Source organism: Trichoplusia ni, chromosome 7 (assembly GCF_003590095.1).
Source record: "Trichoplusia ni isolate ovarian cell line Hi5 chromosome 7, tn1, whole genome shotgun sequence".
In the NCBI taxonomy this organism is placed as follows: domain Eukaryota; kingdom Metazoa; phylum Arthropoda; class Insecta; order Lepidoptera; family Noctuidae; genus Trichoplusia; species Trichoplusia ni.
In genome coordinates, this window is record NC_039484.1 from 15,255,832 (window position 1) to 15,277,198 (window position 21,367).

At 36.3% G+C, this 21,367-nt stretch overlaps 3 protein-coding genes across 7 annotated transcripts; 2 read left to right on the forward strand and 1 right to left on the reverse strand.

The window, feature by feature from the left end:
• Positions 1–1,372: 1,372 nt before the first annotated feature.
• Positions 1,373–13,808, reverse strand: LOC113495646. 5 transcript variants are annotated; one of them, XM_026874491.1, is made up of 11 exons: positions 13,613–13,807; positions 8,581–8,698; positions 7,953–8,126; positions 6,794–6,918; positions 6,282–6,479; positions 5,880–6,199; positions 5,320–5,544; positions 4,348–4,385; positions 3,713–3,867; positions 3,219–3,293; positions 1,373–2,718 (listed from the first exon to the last, which is right to left on the reverse strand). In XM_026874491.1, exons 1-10 carry the CDS (start codon positions 13,655–13,657, stop codon positions 3,267–3,269), a joined length of 1,425 nt encoding a protein of 474 aa, XP_026730292.1. In that variant the 5' UTR covers positions 13,658–13,807; the 3' UTR covers positions 1,373–2,718; positions 3,219–3,266. The 5 variants fall into 5 exon arrangements, with proteins under 5 accessions (XP_026730292.1, XP_026730291.1, XP_026730290.1 ...); XM_026874490.1 differs by having other exon boundaries at positions 1,373–2,721; XM_026874489.1 differs by lacking the exon at positions 4,348–4,385 and having other exon boundaries at positions 1,373–2,721; positions 3,159–3,293; positions 13,613–13,808.
• Positions 8,150–17,214, forward strand: LOC113495648. The gene is made up of 6 exons (XM_026874492.1): positions 8,150–8,445; positions 13,952–14,094; positions 14,355–14,458; positions 15,672–15,752; positions 16,237–16,442; positions 16,889–17,214. The coding sequence occupies exons 2-6, from the start codon at positions 14,083–14,085 to the stop codon at positions 17,173–17,175; spliced, it is 690 nt and encodes a 229-aa protein (XP_026730293.1). The 5' UTR covers positions 8,150–8,445; positions 13,952–14,082; the 3' UTR covers positions 17,176–17,214.
• Positions 17,215–17,575: 361 nt separating this feature from the next.
• LOC113495649 lies at positions 17,576–20,765 on the forward strand. Its single transcript, XM_026874493.1, has 3 exons — positions 17,576–17,963; positions 18,460–18,594; positions 18,932–20,765. Exons 1-3 carry the CDS (start codon positions 17,865–17,867, stop codon positions 20,567–20,569), a joined length of 1,872 nt encoding a protein of 623 aa, XP_026730294.1. The 5' UTR covers positions 17,576–17,864; the 3' UTR covers positions 20,570–20,765.
• Positions 20,766–21,367: the final 602 nt, after the last annotated feature.

A 21,367-nucleotide genomic window follows, 5' to 3' on the forward strand; every position in this document is an offset into this window, starting at 1 on the left:
TAATAGATGCATTCGTTATATTGAATATAGTAGTTACTAATTAATTTATGTGAATGGTATTGCACCTATATTGCATCTACTTTTACGTGTGGGCGTCAGAACAATTGTCGAATCCTCTTTACGCCATCCTTTTGTACTAAGAACCTATGCATTCTACCGACCCTCACAGTTGAGCAATTATGAGCTAAGGAGTCTCCATACAAACCATCAATATTCATCGGCCTAGCCTTTTCCCAACTATGTTGGGGTCGGCTACCAGTCCAACCGGTTTCAGCTAAGTACCAGTGTTTTACAAGGAGCGACTGCCTATCTGACCTCCTCAACCCAGTTACCTGGGCAACACGATACCCCTTGGTTAGACTGGCTGTCAGACTTTTTTCAGCTTCTGACTATCTGTAACGACTGTCAAAGATGTAGGAATAACAGCCGGGACCCACAATTTAACGTGCCTTCCGAAACACGGAGGAACTCGTTATGACAAAGATGGTCACCCATCCACGGACCAACCGCGTCAAGCATAGCTTAACCTGTGATCGAATCACTTATGCGGTTATAGCTTAGCCACGAGCTCCTCCACCATCAATATTCATGCAAGAATATCGAAACTTCTTCATAGTATTTTAGACCATCAAGTAACGGCAGTTTAGAAGGTTTTTCGACGTACATTGTTAAATGTTTAAAACTACTTTGTTTCCGACTTTTTGGTCCATCATTGTGATATAAATAAAACTTTAAGAACCAAACTGTTTTAACAACACGTTACATGACACCACTCTGTCAATGATGCATCAAAATAAACTGTCAAACAACCAGCCCAAAGCTCATTGAACAAACATTGCAAATTGCTGAGTAAATATGTAGTACAACTTTACATTTAGAAAAAAAACTTCATCCACTTCAACTTCATTCACTGAAGATCACATTTTTTAATATGTTATGTCAGATATTGAAAAATACTTCACAGTAGCCTTCTATCTGTTTTGGACATGGCGTATCTTAAGCTTCTTATACACGACTTACAAAGTGTACGTGAGTGCTACTCCGACGAATACCGGATACAAGGTTCGAAGCTTTATAACGGTGTCTGTGATGCTCCTTCCCTTGTTGGTAAGAGCTCTGCCGTGGCAGAAGTCGCCGCACCTCAGCCTGATTAACACAATATGGAGTATTCCATCGCAGGTGTTTTCCATTCTATTCCTGAACCGGTATATAGCGCGCCCTCTCGACAGCAGACGGATCAATATCCTCGTTTACACAATCTCATTTATATTCGTAATTGAAACTCTGTATCTAATACACGTCGACTTGGCAAGAATGAAGTAGCCAAATAGTAATATAAAGTACAAGTTATGTTTAAAATAAAAATCGTAAATATTCTTGAAATATAAAATTTTATTGTTATAATAATTATTGGTTAAAAAATCTTACGAACTAAGACCAGTAATTGCTGCCTCAAAATTATACAAGTTGCTTGTGTTCATCTTACATTACATGTAGAGGAAAAAGCACTTGACCGAGTCTTCACTTCACTTTATATCAAAGTGCATCCAATTTGACTGAATTGTGATAAAGTTGAGACTTTTAAACAACTCCCGAAGCAACAATTACAGGTTTCCCACTCATCAAATATATTAAATACATTTAGTAAACCTAATACAGTAGTTATTCATTTCCATTAATGTATAAATTGTCTTGCCTTATCTAGAAAATAAATTAGTCAAATTTTAAAGTACTTAAAAATCAAGACCTTACTTAAGGCATCGTTTAGGCTTTATTGAATTAAATGCAGGGAAGGGCTGTACCCGTTGTTCGAGGGAGATAGCTCTAAGCTGTTATATTAGCCCTTCTATATAAATGGTACTCCAAATGTCACATGCAAACAACAAAATCGAATAGAGTAAATAATTTCCTATCCACAAAAGAAATTAATAGTATTTTACAAACGAAACATACATAAGTACAATAAAACTAAATAAATGAACTCACAAACATTGAGAAATGACTTAAATTAATGGTGTTAAAGTAATATACGAGTAGATAGAGCTAAGTTAGGTATCTGATAGTTAAATATGTAAGTGAGAGCGTGACCCGATTTGCACATTATCAGAACATAAAGTAAGATGCAAATAGTAGTTAGCTAAAGCGATGCCGGGCACTGACCTCTGTTATACGGCTATTCTTTGAAAGATGACAGCTATTCTATGTATTATGTAACAAAAGAGATGAGAGCGGAAAGAAAAAGAGAAAAAGAAGTCGGAATTTGAAACCTTTTTACAAAACTGGACTGAAAGACTAGGGTTATAAGAGGAAGTGTAAGAAGTGTGAAGAAAGAGTTTTTCCGCAGTAGTAGGAATAAAAAACTAGGTTGCACCGACATCTAGGTTACCAAGATAGAAAAAACATTATTTTTAATATAAGTTCCGAGTACACTATTCGCTTAGACCACTATCAGCGCTAAAATTTTCGATTTTCCAATGGGGTGAACATTCCGTAATAACTCTTAGCTCATCAAAATAGAGTTCAAAGTTGTCCAAGAATATAATGTACTATCTAGTCCTGATTCAGTTCATATCACATAGAAACGATTGAATTAGTCCAGTTTGCTAACATTGATATGGATACATCACAATGAGATTGTTGTTGCACTGTTGACTGTCTATTTCCGAAAATGTTGTAGCTCTGTCTTATCTTAGTACAAAACGTCGGACTGATTTAACGCTGCTGAAAGAAAACAATATTAATTATTCACGAAAGGGAATTTTCGTATTAAATGTAGGTATGTTCTATTGGAGCTAGTAAATTTTGTAGTTTAATTTTTAGAAATGATTAATTCGATAACATTTAATAAAATACAACAAGCAGTCTAGGGTTGTTCGCCAAAAAATATTTACAGTTCTTTTCATTAACAGATTAAAAAATATATAAAATCCCACTTTTTTAAATGTCACTCCATTAAAATTTTATCAAAATTGATCCAGACTTTTATAGTAGACTTAAAATTGAGTTGCAAAAATCCAACCGGATCGACAAACAACTCGTTTGTTTGAACGTGAGAAGTGAATGTATAAAAACGTGGGCAAAAGTGATAAATTATTAGCAATCGAGTGAATCATAGAAAAATTGTAAATTAAATTTTCTAAATGTGATTTTATGCTTACTTTTCATTTAATTTTATTTGTACTGATCGTGCTAAGCCTTCTTATATGTGTAATACTCACAAGGCACAGATCGTGATGTCACGTAATCTTTTTTTTGGGTCAATGAGCTCAGACTGGATGCGGCTCGATGGACGGCTGAAATAAATGGAATTTTCCTTAAAGAATACTTAAAAAACTCTTTAAGTAGACATTTTATCCTCATCATCATTTTCAGTTCTGTAAAAACCTCCTTTGGGCATGAGCCTCCTTATATTAAGAATAGATATTCACAACTGGCTCTTGTCAATCGTACCATTTAGCAGTAAGTTGTTATGATATTTATGATTATATATATTATATCTTCAGAAGATGAATCTCATAAGCTTGATACAACATACAACGATGTGAGAGAGTTGTTTCTTTTCCTAAGAGTCAGAACGTAGTTCAAGGCTTAGAAAGTGAGGAAAGGAGACTTTTTATGATATTTTTTTCTAGTCACCCGAGAATAATTCGAGAAATGGACATCTAAAACCGGCACTATGCAAAGTTTGTGAATACGGCTGAAGATAACTCACATGCTTTTCTGACGGACTGGAAGGCGGTGTAATCTGGGAGGGGTACCGGTGGAAGATCCTCGTCCGGAGGGAGCTGGTCCCGCATGCGGTGCGCGGGCGCCGGTATATACGCCCAGGGAAGCTGTCCCTGGAGTTCGACCGTTGTTCCACGCCGCCTTAACAAGCAAACCAACTCCATTTACTATCTATACTAAAGGCATACCAGAGTTGGTATGCTCTTAAAGTGAAACTGTAGCAGCAGTGAATCATGCCTTTGCCATGCACTGCATCTTCTTTAAGAGAAAGGCCCTTTATTACCACTCTTTACTAGGTTCACCCAACACACCGGCACCAAATGTAAAAATCGATTTGCATGTGACAGAAACGAACCACGAAGTGTGAATACAGAACTGATTTTGAATACTCGATATTTAGGAATGAGCAATTTAATGCGAAGAAAAAAGCTGTCGAATGACAAATGAAGGTGAGATGAGACTGGGCCACGATCTCCTGAAGTAAGACAGCAGCAGTTGTTAAAAGAGACATCGCTCTACATCGCATACTGCCGTCTCTTTCCACAATTGCATACAGTTTTACTTAAGGAGTTCATATTATGGTAGTCCCCCTGATGTTACTACTAAGTTAAATATTCTTACCAAAGAAGTCTCGAAGCGAGACAGAAGACTCATTGAGACTGAAATGTAATGAACAACCATTGATATACTCATAATTAGAAAAGAAGAATTTTCTACTGTGACCTTATAAACGTTCTTTCATTAAGTACTTAATTTTAACATTTTTATTCGTTAGTATTGTGTGGCCATTCTCCAATCGATAGGATTCATAGAAAACGCTCAAATGTATGGAAATTACAGTTCTAAAGAACTGTAATCTGTAATTAGCCGATACTGTCAACTTTGATTATTTTCTATCGACACTTGGTTCAAAATATGGTAAATGGTAAACAAGGTTTTTAACCACTACGCAAAAAATAAAAAAACTATTTGATTAAAGTTTCAAAATACTGTTCAAACAATACAACCATCTTGCTACTTACAGACGACCAATTAAAATGATAATGCGTAAATAAAACTTTTATATATTGAAATTATCAAAACTACACGTGCATAAATTATAATACAATCAGTCACAAATAATAATAATCTAGATACAGTTAGTCGCTTATAATGTTCGGCATAAATATTTCAAGACCGCCAACGCTACGTCATTTTAATAACCGAAGAATCAAACAGTCTTAAAACCCGTCATTATGCTTTCTCTGTCATTACAAGGCGTGAAGTAGAGACAGGTAGAGTGAAAACTATAGGGTTGAGATTTTACGAAATGACGACAAACTAAGGTATTTTAATAATTAAAATCCATTTGATGAAATGAATACTACTGGACTAGAAGTTGCTAGTAATATTTTGTTCAAAACAATACTGAAGTGCGGCCTATGACAAACGGGAGTTATAAAAGAAAAATTGTTCATGTTTAGATTTACTGGCGGTGAAAAAACACAAGGATATTGATAACTGAAGGTTATGGTAACTGATCATTTAAGAATACTTGGGTCTTGAGGTAGCTTAGGTATTAGCAAATGTATTGAAATTAATTTATCAACTCACCCCTTTGCATCGGTATGAGTGGATGTGGTCGCAAGTTGTGGCATGGACTGTGAGATGCGCGGCGGGCTGGTGCGGCCCGACGTGTCGATGACAGCCCGGTCCAGCCTCCTCTGCTGCTCAGCGATGATGTTCTCCAGCCGCTGCGGCAACGATAGCAGTGTCTCCGGGAAGTTTACTGTCCTTTTCTTATCTGAATCCACGTCGATGCGCTGTGTCCTCGGTGATCTGACAAAATGTACTCTTTAAAAGTTTGTTTAAACGTTCCATTGAAGAAATTAATTTCGGTATAAAAAAACCAGTGCACATCGCAAATGCCTAAATTGAAGTACTAGATGTTGCCACTTCGACCACTACAAATTGAAAATGATCCCATAGTAATATAAATAGGGATAAAATATTTATCTTTATGTTTTATCATACGTATATACGTACCAAGTTTCGTCTTATATCGTTTAGTGTTTTTTTGCGTGAAAGGGGAACAAACATCCATACATAAAATATTTCGTGTTTATTATATTACTTACTAGGGTTCGAGATTCTAAGATAGTAAAGGAAATAACCTTTCAGGTGATGCTTGTATAGATTCACCAATAGATTTATTATGAACATCAGGCGATGGAGTCTTTCTAAACAGGAAAGTTTTCATCCGTCGGAAGGACCGACTTAGTCCAGCGCGTGGTATTCTCGTGGTGATCCTGCTCTCACTGGGCAGGCTGCCGATTTCCTCATCCCTATCGCTTTGGTCTTCGGTATTTACTTCAGGCGGGGGAGGCGGATCTTGGGGAGGTGTTGCCTGAACTGATGTAGATGTTACTTGAACTGGGACCGGAACTTGAGGAACGGCTTCTACTCTTGCAACTGTTGTTGGAGCTTCTAGGTTCTGGAAATAAGCATTCAGTTATTCCCGAGTGCCATAAAACTTTTCAAAAAGGTAAATTTCAGATTATTTCAATGATACTTACATCTATTTCAGTCTTCGGCTCTCTCTTGACGTTACAGTCTACTATCACGATGACCACGAGGAAAACATTGAGCATGAACAAGAGCACGAAGCGAGAGTAGATGATGACCATAACCCACGCCGTCCAGGACGTGTCTAACGGAGTGTTGCTGACGCCACTGACTGTGCCGTCGATGTAGTCCATCATATCACTTATGGACTGGAGAAAGTGTTTTAATACAGTTTTCATTTTTCCCCTCGGCCAGTTTACGGTTTGCCATTGGAAATTTAGGGAAGGAATATACAGAATTTAAATTTAAAAAAATCTAATTAGATTTCATCAGACACAAAGTCAATATTTACACACGCAGAAGAATAGGTGTTGTGGTTATGAAAGATAAACTCTATGCTATGTAGGGCATCGTTTGGCTCTCACAAAATCATTTTTCTTACTTCAAGAGCCTATGATAGGGCTAAAGGTTACAAGCGAGTTTTTATCAGAAAATATGGATCATCACGGAAGGCGGAACTCACCCTCGTGTGGAAGGAGTCGTTGGCATAAGTTACAGTAGCCACCAAGTCCACGCCACAAGCCGCTACGGTAGTCATTATCCATGGCCAACGAATACACTTGGACTGCTTGTCTTTAGCGCCACCCACTGTAAGGACAAAAACTGTGTAGTACAATATGTTTGGCTACATCGCCAGTACGATTTTTAGTTATTCGACCCGATATACTATTTTCTCTCACATTTAATTTAGTTGTAGGTTTATTACTAAACTAGGTGTTGCCCGCCACCTCGTCTGCGGGATTTACAAGATGTGAAAAACTATAAAGTTTAATAATAACGATGAGCTTGCTTTGTTCATTTGGTGGGTTCTGATTTTCGAGCACGTCTGTACTTTGGCTCGCCCTACACCTCAAATTGCTAGACGGATTATGACAGTTCTGGTAGCATTGAAATTTATTAATTTTCGATATATATACTATTATATACTATATACTATTGCTCTGTCAAAAGTCTTAAGATAAATAGTGTGTTGTTTTTTATATAAATTGATGACCGTACTGCCTACTACTAAATGGGTTGAAAATAAACCTCATAATTGTATTATACGATGTTACAGATGGGTCCAAAAATTTAAAACGTTACTGCTCATGGCCACCGTACAGCAGCGTAATGGTTTTTGTATATATTTTGTATCAAGCGTTCGGCAATGTTTATGCAAAATTTGAATAAAATATATTCAGTAGTTCATGAGATAATTTGACATTTGTTTATAGATATGAAAGTCTCCTGCTCATCCCCTGTCATGAATAGCGAGATAATAAGTAAAAAGTATGTTGACTGGACCTCTTGTTGATATTCTCAGAAAATTTGAATCAAATATATCCAGTACTTTCCAAGATCTTTCCGGAAATACATACAGACAAACAGATAAACAGACAAAAATTCTAAAACTCATATTTTCGGCTTCGGTTCGGCCGACAAGTTGACCGTTGAGTTTCGGCTGCGCCTATTATTTAAAAAAATATTCAATGTACAGTTTTCAATTTTATTAAATGTATAGATACAACTACTTAACTAAATTAATTGAAAAAATTAGTCTTTCTTCATTATTTCATGTTTCAACGTTCAACATATTTCATGTTTCCTATTTCGTGCCTTCAGTAATCTTTTCCAGTACTTACTTATAATAATAACGCTGTTTATAATCCATAGCGCACTGAGGCCGAGGCTCGTGGTGTTTACTATAAACGTCCGGAACACGGTGAATGGTTCTCGAGTGAGCAACACGAACGCAGTGTCAGACACTCCATCTATATCTTGTCCAATGTTGACCCTACTCCCGCAACTGTTGGGGTCTGAAACAACCAACCTACAATAATAGATTTCTTATGATCTGTTTCATATTTATTTATTTATTTTGTTATATTTATGTGTCATACATTCTATTATCGAAGAAGGTTCTCAATTAGATGATGTTAGATCGCTGTAGATAATAAAAAAGCATGGAAATGATATTCGCTTTTATATACATTTAGGTTATACAGTTAATGCTTGGTATGTGCTTCACGCTGAACCTGACTAGATATGGCCAAGGATTGGGTAAAGTGGCACTCTCTCCTCTGATACAATATTAGAGGCCAAGACACAATTTGGGTCGCAGAGGCAACGGAGCAGGTAAGTTAATGTATAATAAAACTTGTCTTTAGAAAAGGAACCGAAGATTTAAAAAACATGGACTCAAATGTAATGTTAGCTTTATCGGTTAACAAGTAATTTAAATCAAACGAAAAAGTAAATAGTCAAACTTACTGTGGAAATAAAGGACTTTGATGTAAAGAAGAATTGGCAGTCCCCTCAAGAAGTCGATGACACAGAAATACTGTGCTACTCCAATTGATGTGAAGATCAACTGGCCCGCTGCTTGGAGCTGAAGCAAATTAATTTACATCAGAATAGCGGTTAACTACCATTATTGTAGTTTTGGAAGAGAGACGCCGAATTCTTCTACAACTGTAATTTTAATTTAAGACGCGGCGGTGGACTCCCTAACCCATTAGTCATAGTCATAACTTAATAATTGAAATGGATAGGGAAACAATGACGATAAAGAATTGCAGAAGGTTAATGATTAAAGTGGATGAAATGGTTTTTGCTTTTCTACGCGAATCTACAAGAAAGGCGGTTGTGGTTCTTTAGTGGGACACCTTAGTATTTTGCGTTCATCTATTACAAACAATATTTTAGTCTGTTGAATCAATCAACATTTTAAAATCATCATATTTCAGTGGATGCTAAACGATTCAATATTCATTTTTTATTGAAAGGTGTCTAATTTAAACTAATGTTTAAAAAATAATTCGTCTCTGATCTGCTAAAGAAATATTTCTTAAAACTATCTCAGTGCGTATTTAGGCGTTTGGCTGATAACAGTTGAGGATATCCGCGCTATGCTATGACGACGACGTCGATAAGATATCAAATATCGAAATATTTTTATATCTAATGATATTATTAAGTATGAGTACTTAAATTCGTGGAATGTAGACGATTTGTATAAATTTTTGTCAGATTAATACTGGAATGTTGAATGGCATATGAGAGCAGTTACGGTTGTGGGGTATTAGATAGATTTACAAGCGAAAACACATCAAACCTCCTTGGTAAGATCAGACTGTTCTAGGTTTAATAGGTTATACTAGAAGACGAGGTACCTATTTATTACACGAAGCCACTCACGTATCAGTACGATAATCATTGGATAAACCAATCGTGATAATAGTAGTGAAAATTATCCTTATTAAAATATTATTTAACGCCATTATATAAATTTTATAAATGAGATGGGAACCTTTGAAACGGTGCTGTGATGTTAATAACTTCTATATGAATAATGTTGTACTGCTCCTGATTTCATAAATCTGACTTACGTAGTAGGAAAGGCCAGGGCCCCGTCGCCCCAATAGGGATGACGACAATTTTTTTTTGCAGTTCCGTCTTGTAGTTTTTTGTATAATAATGCATACGTATTTTTTAATTTGTCCCGCAAACATAAATTGACCAAATTACAGTGAATGAAACTTACGCGTGACGTCACGATTGAGTATAAATTTTACTCTATCGTTACGTCACAAGCCCCCTCTCCTAAACTTTAAAGCAGCTAATCTTTGTCAATTCTAGTTTTTCTGAAAAAGGAAAATATACGTGTCTCATACTTTTCAATTATCTTACTGAGGGACTAATGAGATTTTTTCTTTTTATACCCAGTCATCATCCCTATTGTGCTATTTACAACGGCCGATGAATTAATGAAATTTGGCTTAAAATGACAATTTTCGTATTCTCTTAAACAATTTTCTACACAATAATTGTATATTCAGTACCTACAGGACGGTACACTCAAGGTCAGTTGTCAAGCAAAATGCTTAAGAGAATAGGAATAATTTTAAATTTAATCCAATTTCCATTCATTCATCGGCCATTGTAAAATAGCAGAACCGGGGCTCTGGGTCACTGGGTTGTTGTTAATCGAGGGCACTATGACATCCCGAAAACGTGACCTTTGCGTGGGTTTCAGTCATTAGCGTTTCACTCCGTATGAATTAGACGTTTTTCTAACTAAGTATCATAGTTGAAGAATGACGTAAAGGGAAAAAGGGATGGAAAACATTTTATCATATTCAAAAACTACTAATACTTTCATCAATTATTTTTTTATACTTTGAAACCAGCTGCTAACTTTTCTAGATACGATAACTTTATAAAAATATAGGTAGTAGATACTGATAATTACGTCGGATGCCGGTGCATAGCAAGGCGATGATTCAAATTCTTTACGCGTAAAATCTATCAATGTCTATCTGATTTCGAAATACATGATTTCATTTCTTTGTTTACCAACAGTAATAAAATGTACTGCAATCAAAAAAATACGTGGAATGCGTCGTAGTCTTGTGTTGTAAAATTGAAGTTTGCATTTATATTTTACTAGCTTTTCGCCCGCGTCTTCACCCGCGTCGAGGTCGGTTATATCGCAGTCCGGGATAAAAACCATCCTATTTTCTTTCTCAAGGTCAACTCTATCTCTGTACCAAATTTCATTAAAATCAGTTCAGTGGTTTAGACGTGAAAGCGTAACAGACAGACAGAGTTACTTTCGCATTTATAATATTAGTAGGGATTAGAGAGATCTCTTTGTTTTATGAGTAATTTAAATAAGATAATTAGGATCGTCATTAATTCTGGGAATTTATCGATGAACTTAAAACTACATTTTCATAATTTGTTTTACTTAGTTATTGAGGTCGCGTGATAGTGGTATATTCTTGTTGTAATTCAAGATTATAATGTCGTTAAGTTTTAGGTAGCGTATTCTCGTATTATACATAATCAAAATAAATGCGAAAGTTTGCATGTTCTTTAATAGTTCACACTCAAAAGGATTGACCAATTTTAATGAAATTTATAATGTATGGTGTTAACTGACGTCTTTCGACAGGCAACATCTTTACCGACTGCAAAAGTGCGACGATGCTGTCGCTGCTATAGGCAAAATGAAAACTCACGACACGAGCCAAGTCGCGGGAAAAAGGTACCTACTTAGTAATTTATATAACAGAGTAAGGGAGAAATGAAAGAATGGCTATGGGCATGTTTGAGGGGCCAACATGGTTATACCCTTAGTGACTCATAGAAGTAAACATAAAAATATAATCCTGCGTTACGTGAATAAATAATATTGTTTTAGCAACATAAACATAAAAACTTCAAATAAAAAAACTACTGAGCCATTGATGAAATTTGGGACCAAATGACAGCTATTTCACGTTAAATAATTTACGAAATGGATTCATCCAGTCCGAAGTAATGAAGGATCAAGCTAAAAAAAATCCGTCCGTCGAAAAGTGGTTATTCGTTACATAAGTTGCGAAGATGCGTCTGGTTAGCAAATATATAGCGTTCAGGTAACACGTTACTGATACGGCTTATACGTGTATATCAGGTGTATTAGATACCTATTGTATCTTAGATGCAAAGTGGATAATGTCGGTCAAGCGCGATCAGCGTGCATATTATGTATTATCTAAAGGTATGACACGAATGAAGGACGTTTGCTTGCATGTTACGAGTACCTAAGAATTTTTTGAACTGAAACAATTGAACAGTTCTTTGTTTTAATATTTTTCTCCCTTTAGGTTTACATAGAGTTTAGGTGTAGGTGCAGTTTAAGGTGACTATTGTAGTTTGCTTCTTCTCCTTTGTGCTGTTTGTTTGTTTTAGCTTCAGAATTGGGCCGCCGTGCTACGTCATCCGCGTTTTTGTGTCGGTTTATGGCAATGCGTTGCAATCGATACTACTAATATATGTTTTATAATGATGGCCAATCCTATTATAAAGACTTTTATTTTTGATTGTTGATGCATTATGCATATTCATAACATAATAATATACGCGGGGTGCACGTGGCTATCAGTCGCGAAAGACAAAGAGGTTTGGAAGAAAAAGGGTAGACATTGGGCAGCAGTGGGTTTTTATGGACTCTTTAAAATCCATATAATATCCATACAATCTTATTGGATGTGTAGTATATGCAAAGTGTAACAGAATAGGTATACGCTGGAACTCAAAAAGGGTGAATTTTAGTCATCATTATGAGTAACTTTTATAAAAGCGAAAACAAGATTGCCTTTCAGTAAATTATGTCGACTTGTAGAAATGTCAGCGTATACGTAAACATAACAACAATTACAAGTGTAGTATCTGGCAACCGCGGTATCTTTCTCTCATGGCGTCTTGTCGAAATGTATCCTTATCTGACAGACTCTCGACTGATAAACTAACTGATATTCTTACTAACATCTGAAGCTTGTTGCGATGAAATTATACTTGTCCTACTTCCTATTAGAAATGGGAAAGTATTCGAATGTATTTAAAATGGATTCATAAGTTTTTGTACGGATTAAATATTGTGGGATAGAAATAAAGGCTTTATATGCTTTATTTAACTGTTGAAGAATCTCTGATCAAAAAGACAAAATGATGATATATATCATCAAATCAAGTTAAAAGAAGTGCATTTAAAATTATATTTGGAGCTGATTGTTTAGAAAGAAAAAAGCTTCTTAGATGTGACGTATAAAATTAAAAGTATTTTAAAGAATAGCAGTAGCTTTGTGTTCAATTCGGCGCTCCACTGAATCCGGTGAACAAGAAGTCGACCCAAACGGCTAGGCAAGAGATAGGCATTTCCTGATACTATTACCTACACGTACTTGCATCTCAGCTTCTCTCACTAGTAATAAAAACGTGTTAATAACACAATTGACACACTACTTAACGAGAATCTTAATTTGCTGTTCCTAATAAATAAAATGCAGCTTATGTGCAGAAATAGCAGTTGAAAGATGTTGAGTTGTCATACAGGCAAAGCTAGGCAATCATCTGTTGTTAGATATGACTAGGGAGTTAAGAAGAATGAATATATTATACACTAGTAACAATTTTCTTATGTGTTTTAATTAAGTTTTAATGGGTTAGCACACTTTAATAAAATTAATTAGGTGAGATCATCTGGTAAGTAGCGTCTGAATGAAGAAAGTACACATTACTTAAAAGGTGATTGAGAGGTAAAAGTCAGATATTTAAGATCTTTTGACAGGTCTTGCATTATATGCATGATATTTTCTGCTACCCTACAGAGCAGCACTGGAACCAATCGTAGACCCTCTTTAATTTTCATAACATCGCTCAGCTCTTAATGAATTTAAGCTTAGTTTAAAACACGTTCACAGACTACAATATTCCTAAGAAAATCGCCAGCAATTAAAAATAGTGAAAAACTTACCAACGTTGAGATGCCTGCAAAAACCATGATTTTGTTGATTCCCATGGTGAAGGTCCTTAACCAGGTTCTAGACTCTAAGAGTGTGTTGTCTCCGTCGGTATCGACGCCTCACGTACCTCGGTGTTCACCGTGTCGGCCCAGCATCACACTGATAGGCCACAGACTCCGTGCCTTGCCCGCAGATAACGGAAAAACGTATCGTATCTAGATACAAAACATTTCATTGATATAGATTGATGCCACTGACACCAAATATCTGAAATTACACAATAACGAAATACTTTCAAGCGTTCTGATATTTCTATAGGTATGTTTACTTTCAGTTGGATATATTTCCAGGCTCTCGTGTTTCCGCTAATTAAGATTACTATAATTAACACTCAGGCGATCTGGTGTTAATTGGGAGCCGCTATTTATAAAGGATACAATAACGATGTCCAATAGTTATCGTGTTGCATTTCTTGGAGAAAATGGAGAGGCTTGTAAGTAGTTCTTCTATTTCCGTTGAGTCTTTGCGTAGTTTCGTTTTTGTGTGTACTTATTCTGTATAACCGACTTATGTCAGCATAGTCGAGCTATAGAAGAATAAGTTTAAAACCGAGGTTCTCCCTAATCTGGTCGGATACCTGGTAAAATCTAAATTCCACTTCATATAACATTCAAACGGTTCGAAGTGCCATGATGTTTTGCTACTAAGTAAAGCTTTATTGAGAAAGTAAATTATAGTACTAGTATTGTACAGATCCTGATATTATTGCTCGCGCCATGGTTAGCAGTTGCGGCTGGCTTAGAAAATGTTAACGAAACGGACTTGGCAGACAACTCAACGGATCCTAATAAAGACATGTGAGTATGATGCGCACACGCGTGAAATATTGCTGTTGAATATAAATCATTGTTTATAAATATCTTATGTCTAACTATAATACATGTTTTAACGCGACCCTAATTAAATATTTTTTTTTTCTTGAGTGAAATTTCTAAATGAGGACTCTCACCTCTTGCGCTATTTTTCTGGCTAGCTGGTATATTTCCTTTTAATGAATGCGAATGTTTATTTGCATTCACATGCAACAAAGATAATTAAAGAATCAAATATTAGTAAAATAGTTGCAAAATGAGTGCTAGAACTTTTTGGTGGTAAAAGTATTGGCAAGAACGAACGAACGACGAAAAAAAGAGATTTTATACAGCTAAATCTCTGCCGCCATCGCTTGTAACTTAGACAATATCTTTTCTCGCTTTTACGAATATCTAGACGGAAATTTTGCAAAGTTACGACAAAGAAAGATCTTGAGCCTCTTGAGACATAAAGGCGTCTGAGAGTTGCTGGAGAGGCACAGACACCTACTTACATCAAAAAGATCGATCTCATTAGCATGGAATAGGAGCGTGCTCGTTCCATAAAACTTTACTTACTTAAGCACTTCTTATATATTGTGGGGTCTGTATAATAATCGTTATGATTTTCACCGTCACAATTTTTTATTGTATCCTACTGATCCTACTGATATTATATACTTGTATTCCATGCTACATGTTGTAGCATATGTATACTAATAATTATAACCAACTCTTTTAATTGATTTAGCATTGATTTGATGTCTATGTAATTAAGTACAATGTCAACCAAAGTTCGAACTTTGTGGAATAGAGAAAATATCAACTAAAACTTATGTGGTATCACTTCGCGGTCTGTAGTTGCGACTAGAGTAAACTATTGACATTAAATTGCGATTTAATATTCGCGAACATAAGTCCGTTGCGAATACTAAATCGCAATTGATGTTTTCAAGGGAATAAATTAAGTATCAAACGCTTGTAATTTAGATTAGCACTTACTTCATCGAACTTCTAAAAGCAGAGGTTCTCAATTCGATACTCATTGATACATGTATGAACACCGATTACGCCGAGAGTCGTCCGATTTGGTATATTCTTTGTTTTCGATGCGCAATTTGGTCCATTAAAGCATAGTTATACTTGGCACATTTTTTACCCTCAATATAGAACATATGTACACTAATGCTTGTGACTATACATAGTTTACTATTTATAGGTACGTTATACACGCAATGGTATACCAAGTGGGCATAGTAACAAATAGGACTGATAATGAAACAGCCAACTTAAACAGCACGTAAGTAAAGTTGTGTGTTGTTGTATGTATATATGTCTACACGTATATCGTTATATAGGATCACTTGGCTTACTTAAGATATATAAATAGAGCTGAAGGCACGAAGCCACTGAAGTACGACACGCTTGACAATCAAAGGTTTCTAACATTTATATAACACTTGCAGACATTTATTCATTTTTTTATTTAGTAACGAAAATAACCCATATCCATGGTAAGTAATACCAGGTAATAAATTTATTACCTGGGCACAAGTATATTTTCGTATGGGAAGGGTTGAGTACTCGTCATCACACACGATAAAAAAGACATTGATATATTGTAAAATTCCCAATTTATTTCTATTTATCCCTTCAGTTAAATTGCTAAAAATGTGAAAACGGCAGAAATCCTTCTCTAAGTTCCTTTTAACGCACAGGTTATGTGTGTAAAGGTTCAACTAGTTTATAAGAATTTTTCACTTTTATCAGAAACTTATTTACAGGGGCAACCAAGAAGCCGTAACGTTTTATAACACTAACGGCTCACATGTCGATTTGAGTAAGATAGCAAACCCTCTGCTAACTAACGTGACAGCCCAGAGTATGGTCGGGGTGGCGCCGGTACCGGCTGCAGAGGCTGGCCCCAGTCAGCTGCCTTGGGGTACTCTGAACCATCTGGCCAATATAGCCCCTTCGACGGCCTCCAAAGGTAAATTTAACATCAGATTTACAAACATGAATTTAGTTATAAATCGATGCTTTGGTATATTCGCCTCCCTATACACGGCTATTCGGTGGTTTATGCATAAAAATGAATGTGGTTCAAATCATTTCTCTTAAAATATTTTGTTGGAGTAGGTACTATGATTTGATTGTTAGCAATGATGCCATCTACACTTCGTAAATGATCCCACGGGAACATAAAAAAACTATCCCATATGTTAATCCAGGTTATAAATTATCTGGGTACCACAAATTTTGTTTAAATCCGTTCAGTGGTTTTTGCGTGAAACTGTAACAAACATCCATCCACACTTACAAAATTCCGCGTTTAAAATTCTTATTACGAGAACAATAAAAAAAGTACAAAAGTAAGTAGAACAAGAATCGTTCAATGGTAAGCGAAAATATTCATGGAATGTGTGTCGTTTTCAGACTCAAGTCAAATAAAAGCAGCGAAGAGGTCTATTAAAAGCGTCGACGTCTTAGCGCCAGAGATGTTGAATACTTTCTATAGGAGTTTATTCAAAAGGGATGCTCCGGGCACGCCGGTCGCGGTGCACAGCGGTGCCGCGCTGATCCCCGCGGATGCCGGCGTGCAGTCCCTCGCCCTGCCGCCCCTCCTGTCACTCAACCGTAACATGTCAGACATCCCCGTACCCATACCCAACACATCAGTCGTGCATTACGCTAAAATTAACACACTTGTGTCCAAAACCTAGATGATTATGATGAGTCGATAAATATTTATACTTTTAATTGTTGTAAATGAAATTGGAAAAAGATTGACTAATATCTAAGTTCTCTATAAATTCTATTTTTTATATCATAAATCCTATAGTGTTATATTCTCAGTTATCCTATAGTTCATAAAAGGTATAAAAGAAGTAATAGCTACATTGTAAATTCATAGATAGTACCTAGCAATTACAGCACAACCTTGAATTCAAACCCACAACTTTTGTAGCCTTGAGTACAAAAGTATGATATAAATCGTCAAACTTTATGCTTTGTTTCATTCTAACAATACTCATCTTGTATTAAAATATTATTTTTAACTGTTTAACAATTTAATATTAAAATATAGCTTACTTCTAAAAACATGCATAAAGGTTCAGTCCACCATATTATATATTCAATAGGTAAATTGAACGTATTCCATTGAACCCTATGTTTTAAACATGTTTGGTAGGAGCTTAGTAAGGTGTTGTCCTGGCGAAATACGCACGCGCGAATATTACGCATGCGCGGCTATGCGTTAATGATTTGTCGCATCTCAACGAAACACTCCGCCACTAGCTAGGTAAAAGAAAACTTAAATGTTTCATTATGGCTGTTAGGATATGTAAGTTTTTACATTTATAACATAAACGTTGTGAATCCGGAGCCGGGGAGTCAAACGGTCGGAGGCATGAGCTCGCCCAAGTTGAATGAACGATGTCCCAGTACTATGAGCAATGGAAAAAAACTTCTCAACAATGACTCGAAAGAAGATTCCCTAGACAACTCTGTAAGTACTTTACAAATATTAAAGTTTAATATACAGGTACCGATAATAGAAGTCCGTATAGTCGTTTGTTGTGATGAGTAGTAATGCTTTGTGTCAGAATTTAAACAAAGAGATCTTAGTTAGGATTAAAAAAACATACTGCGTTCTTAGTTGAAAAGTGAATATTAAATAAAATTGTGACTTGAACACAATTTATTTTTCGGTGCAAGTGTTAGAGAAAGTTAATATTGAGAAACATATAATAATATTTGTATGTAGAAATGTTTGCTGCTAATATAAGATAATGAGGTGCTAGTTATGATAGATTACGCCACGTGGTTAACGCCCACTGACCAGACCACGTGCAACGGAACTTTCAGAAATAATAAATTGTGAACATTTTGTTCTAAACAACATTGGCCGTATTTTGAAGTCACCTCTAGTGTTCTCATAGTTTTTGTAACTGCTTTAGATGGGTTAAATACTAACTAATTTTGTTTTCCTTTTTAATTTCCAGATTAGGGAATCTATTAAATCGGAGAGGCAAGGAAGCAAAAATGAGGAAGATTGGAGAAGACGTACCATCATAATTGAAAAGAAAAATGGAAGTTACGGGTTCACGTTACAAAGCTACGGCATACATTACAAAAAGGTAACGTATATTCAACTTTTGAGTAATGTTTACTGTATTATCTTATTAATTTTGCAAAAATAAACTTTGGTTATAAATTTAGCTGTGCGAAATTATATTCCGTCAAGTTAAGCAACAGTGATGCGACTTTAAAGATGTTGATCAGCGAAACATTTTTTTCATGTAGAATTAGACAAAAAAACGTCTCTTGCGATTTATACAAGTAGTTTGTTATTGCGTGCGACATAAAATATACTTTATTATAGAAGCTTTAGTAAAGCTTCTATAATAACTAAAAGTAAACTTAGTTGTTAAGGAAGTTCAGAAAACTATACTGAAATTGTTAATAATTTTACAGGAGCAGGAGATTGAAGTGATCACTTACGTGGACCATGTGGAGGGCGACGGGCCGGCAGCTGCAGCGGGCATGAGAGAGGGCGACGTCATCCTGTCCATAAACGGCACAGACGTGGAGCGCGCCGACCACGCCGCCATCGTCGACGCCATCAACTGCTGTGACTCCAGAATGAGAATGGTCGTCATTTTCGAAGACTGCGTGCGCAAAGTCGAACTTCATTTGAAATACATCAACTTGCAACGAGCATTGCAATCTAAGATGAGGGAATTAGAACAACTCACTCTCCGTGAAAGGCAGCTCTTTGATTCGAACTGGAAGACACATAGTTTGCCATCACAAAAGAAGAAAACATCGCCAACAGATGTTAATTCAGATAGCGAGGAGAATATCGTTAGTGATAATATCAATAACACATACTGCAGGCCTACACTTTCGAGTGAAAACGTGACCGCAGCTAAACCTCCGCAACCCAATGTATTTATGTATCAGTATCTAGATCCGCGTTATGGAACCTGTTTGATACAACCCAACTTGCGCACAGGCAGTTTCGTTATAACTGTCGGCTCCCCAAGAAACAGGCGAGAATGTCACCACTACATAGTGAAGACACCGGGCCAGGAGTGCCACAGGGCTTCCGAAAATTACAAAACATCTAGTGGTAAACATAACAAAGTTCATCGGAACAGCCACAGCCACCAAGGATGCACTCCATGTATGCCAGCTTATAACAACCAGGACGCTAACAGTCTGGAGGCCTATGATCTTGCTAGTCCCTGTTGCGATCCTCACTGCGTTCCCAATACAAGAAAGAAAATGCGGCGAAAGAGAGAATGCTCTAAAGAACATAAAAGAAAAGAAAAATGTCAGCAAGTTGACAAATCTACTCAAAAGCCTGACAGTGGATCACATATGCGAACTAAGAAGGTATGCCAGTCAGGGCATTGTTCCAACCGCTATCGATATTTAACAACGGAGTCTACCCAAACCAGTCAGTGTAGCCTCCAGTCTTATGCAACGAGCAATGCTACCGTACCATGTGATAACTCAGCATCTAGCTACAGTACTTCGTTGAGCAGCGATACCCTGTTTTGGGATAATGACAGGGGAGAAAATAAATCTTCGCCGAAAATCCAGTATCAAAGTAGTCACCAACATGTCAAACCAAAGTCATGGGATAACTTAACGACCAAAGCCTTTGGAGGTTATGGATTTGGATACGGGTATTTGGATACTACAACAAAACAATCAAACCGTTCGAAAAGTCATGGACGTAACCATAGCAGTCGCAGTACGCAGAGTCACCACGAATACCAGCATCACGCACAAGAGAAGCATTCGCACCGGCAGAGTGCGCCGCACCACTATTCCGTGTACACCAGGAGCCACAGCCACTGCGCCGCGCCCACTAAGTCCACCGAGAGCCTCATCATGGTGCCCAAGTACCAATTGGAAAGTAGCGGCTCCGAGAGCAGACTAGCCTGCGACTGTGTCGAATCCATTGATTACTATCGCAGAGTCAGTACTAAAAGCCCTGGGGAGAACCACTCGGCTGCTTACTATACTCAACACTTTATTTACCCCACACATTCTTACAAAAAGAAGGACTCTAATATAAGTTCAGAAATAACAAGGCTTTAAGAAAAATGTGAGATTTTAGAAGCAATATCGTATCGTAACCATCACTGCTCAATCATAGGCCTATTATAAACGAAATTAAGAACATCCAATTGTCATTTTATTGTAGACGCTATTTGTATTTTTACCAAATCTGCCATTAATCGCTTTTTACGTAACAATTCTTAGTCTTTTTATAATAAATTGAATACCAACGAAATGCTATTTTCTTTTCTTTCTGTATTTAGAAGAACCCATTTTTGGCATAATAGTTACTCACCCATTATGCATTATAATACGAACTTTGGTACACAGTAACAGTTTTAGTGTCTGTTTATTCTGCAGCTACGTTATTTTGCTGTTCCGAACAGCAAAAAAAAAACAGATTATATATTATTATGTAGACGGTCTCATATCGGAACAGAGAATGAAATAAAACATTTTAGAAGTTTTCGAGTGACTTAAAAATCCATTTGCTACAAAACATTTATAAGATGGTTCAATACTATGTGGCTTCACTGTTTTCTTAATAAGTTGATATTTCTGACTGGCTTTGGAACAGATATAAAATAAAGACTGGTTAACTTTACTTGCTTCAAACTTTAAAGTTTTGTAGCTTATTATAACGTAATTTTGAGGGTTTTAAGATGACATTAAATATGCATGTTACCTATGATTCCTAATGAAATAATTGATCATAAGTCTTCATTAGAGTAACCATGATTACTTAGTTATTTATGTTTAAGTTACGGATACGATCACGTTACAAATTTGTTGTAGTATCCGTTAATTAAGAAGAAGTAACATATTAAGTTTCTACAT

Coding starts and splice junctions, on each gene's coding strand:
- LOC113495646 (XM_026874487.1), bottom strand. CDS start 13,657: ATGGGAATCAACAAAATCATGGTTTTTGCAGGCATCTCAACGTTG. Junction 8,699..13,612: donor TTGCAGGCATCTCAACGTTG/GTAAGTTTTTCA, acceptor AATTTGCTTCAG/CTCCAAGCAGCGGGCCAGTT. Junction 6,480..6,793: donor ACGACTCCTTCCACACGAGG/GTGAGTTCCGCC, acceptor CACTTTCTCCAG/TCCATAAGTGATATGATGGA.
- LOC113495648 (XM_026874492.1), top strand. Junction 15,753..16,236: donor ACAGCCAACTTAAACAGCAC/GTAAGTAAAGTT, acceptor ACTTATTTACAG/GGGCAACCAAGAAGCCGTAA. Junction 16,443..16,888: donor CCCTTCGACGGCCTCCAAAG/GTAAATTTAACA, acceptor TGTCGTTTTCAG/ACTCAAGTCAAATAAAAGCA.
- LOC113495649 (XM_026874493.1), top strand. CDS start 17,865: ATGAGCTCGCCCAAGTTGAATGAACGATGTCCCAGTACTATGAGCAAT. Junction 17,964..18,459: donor AAGATTCCCTAGACAACTCT/GTAAGTACTTTA, acceptor TTTAATTTCCAG/ATTAGGGAATCTATTAAATC. Junction 18,595..18,931: donor ACGGCATACATTACAAAAAG/GTAACGTATATT, acceptor ATAATTTTACAG/GAGCAGGAGATTGAAGTGAT.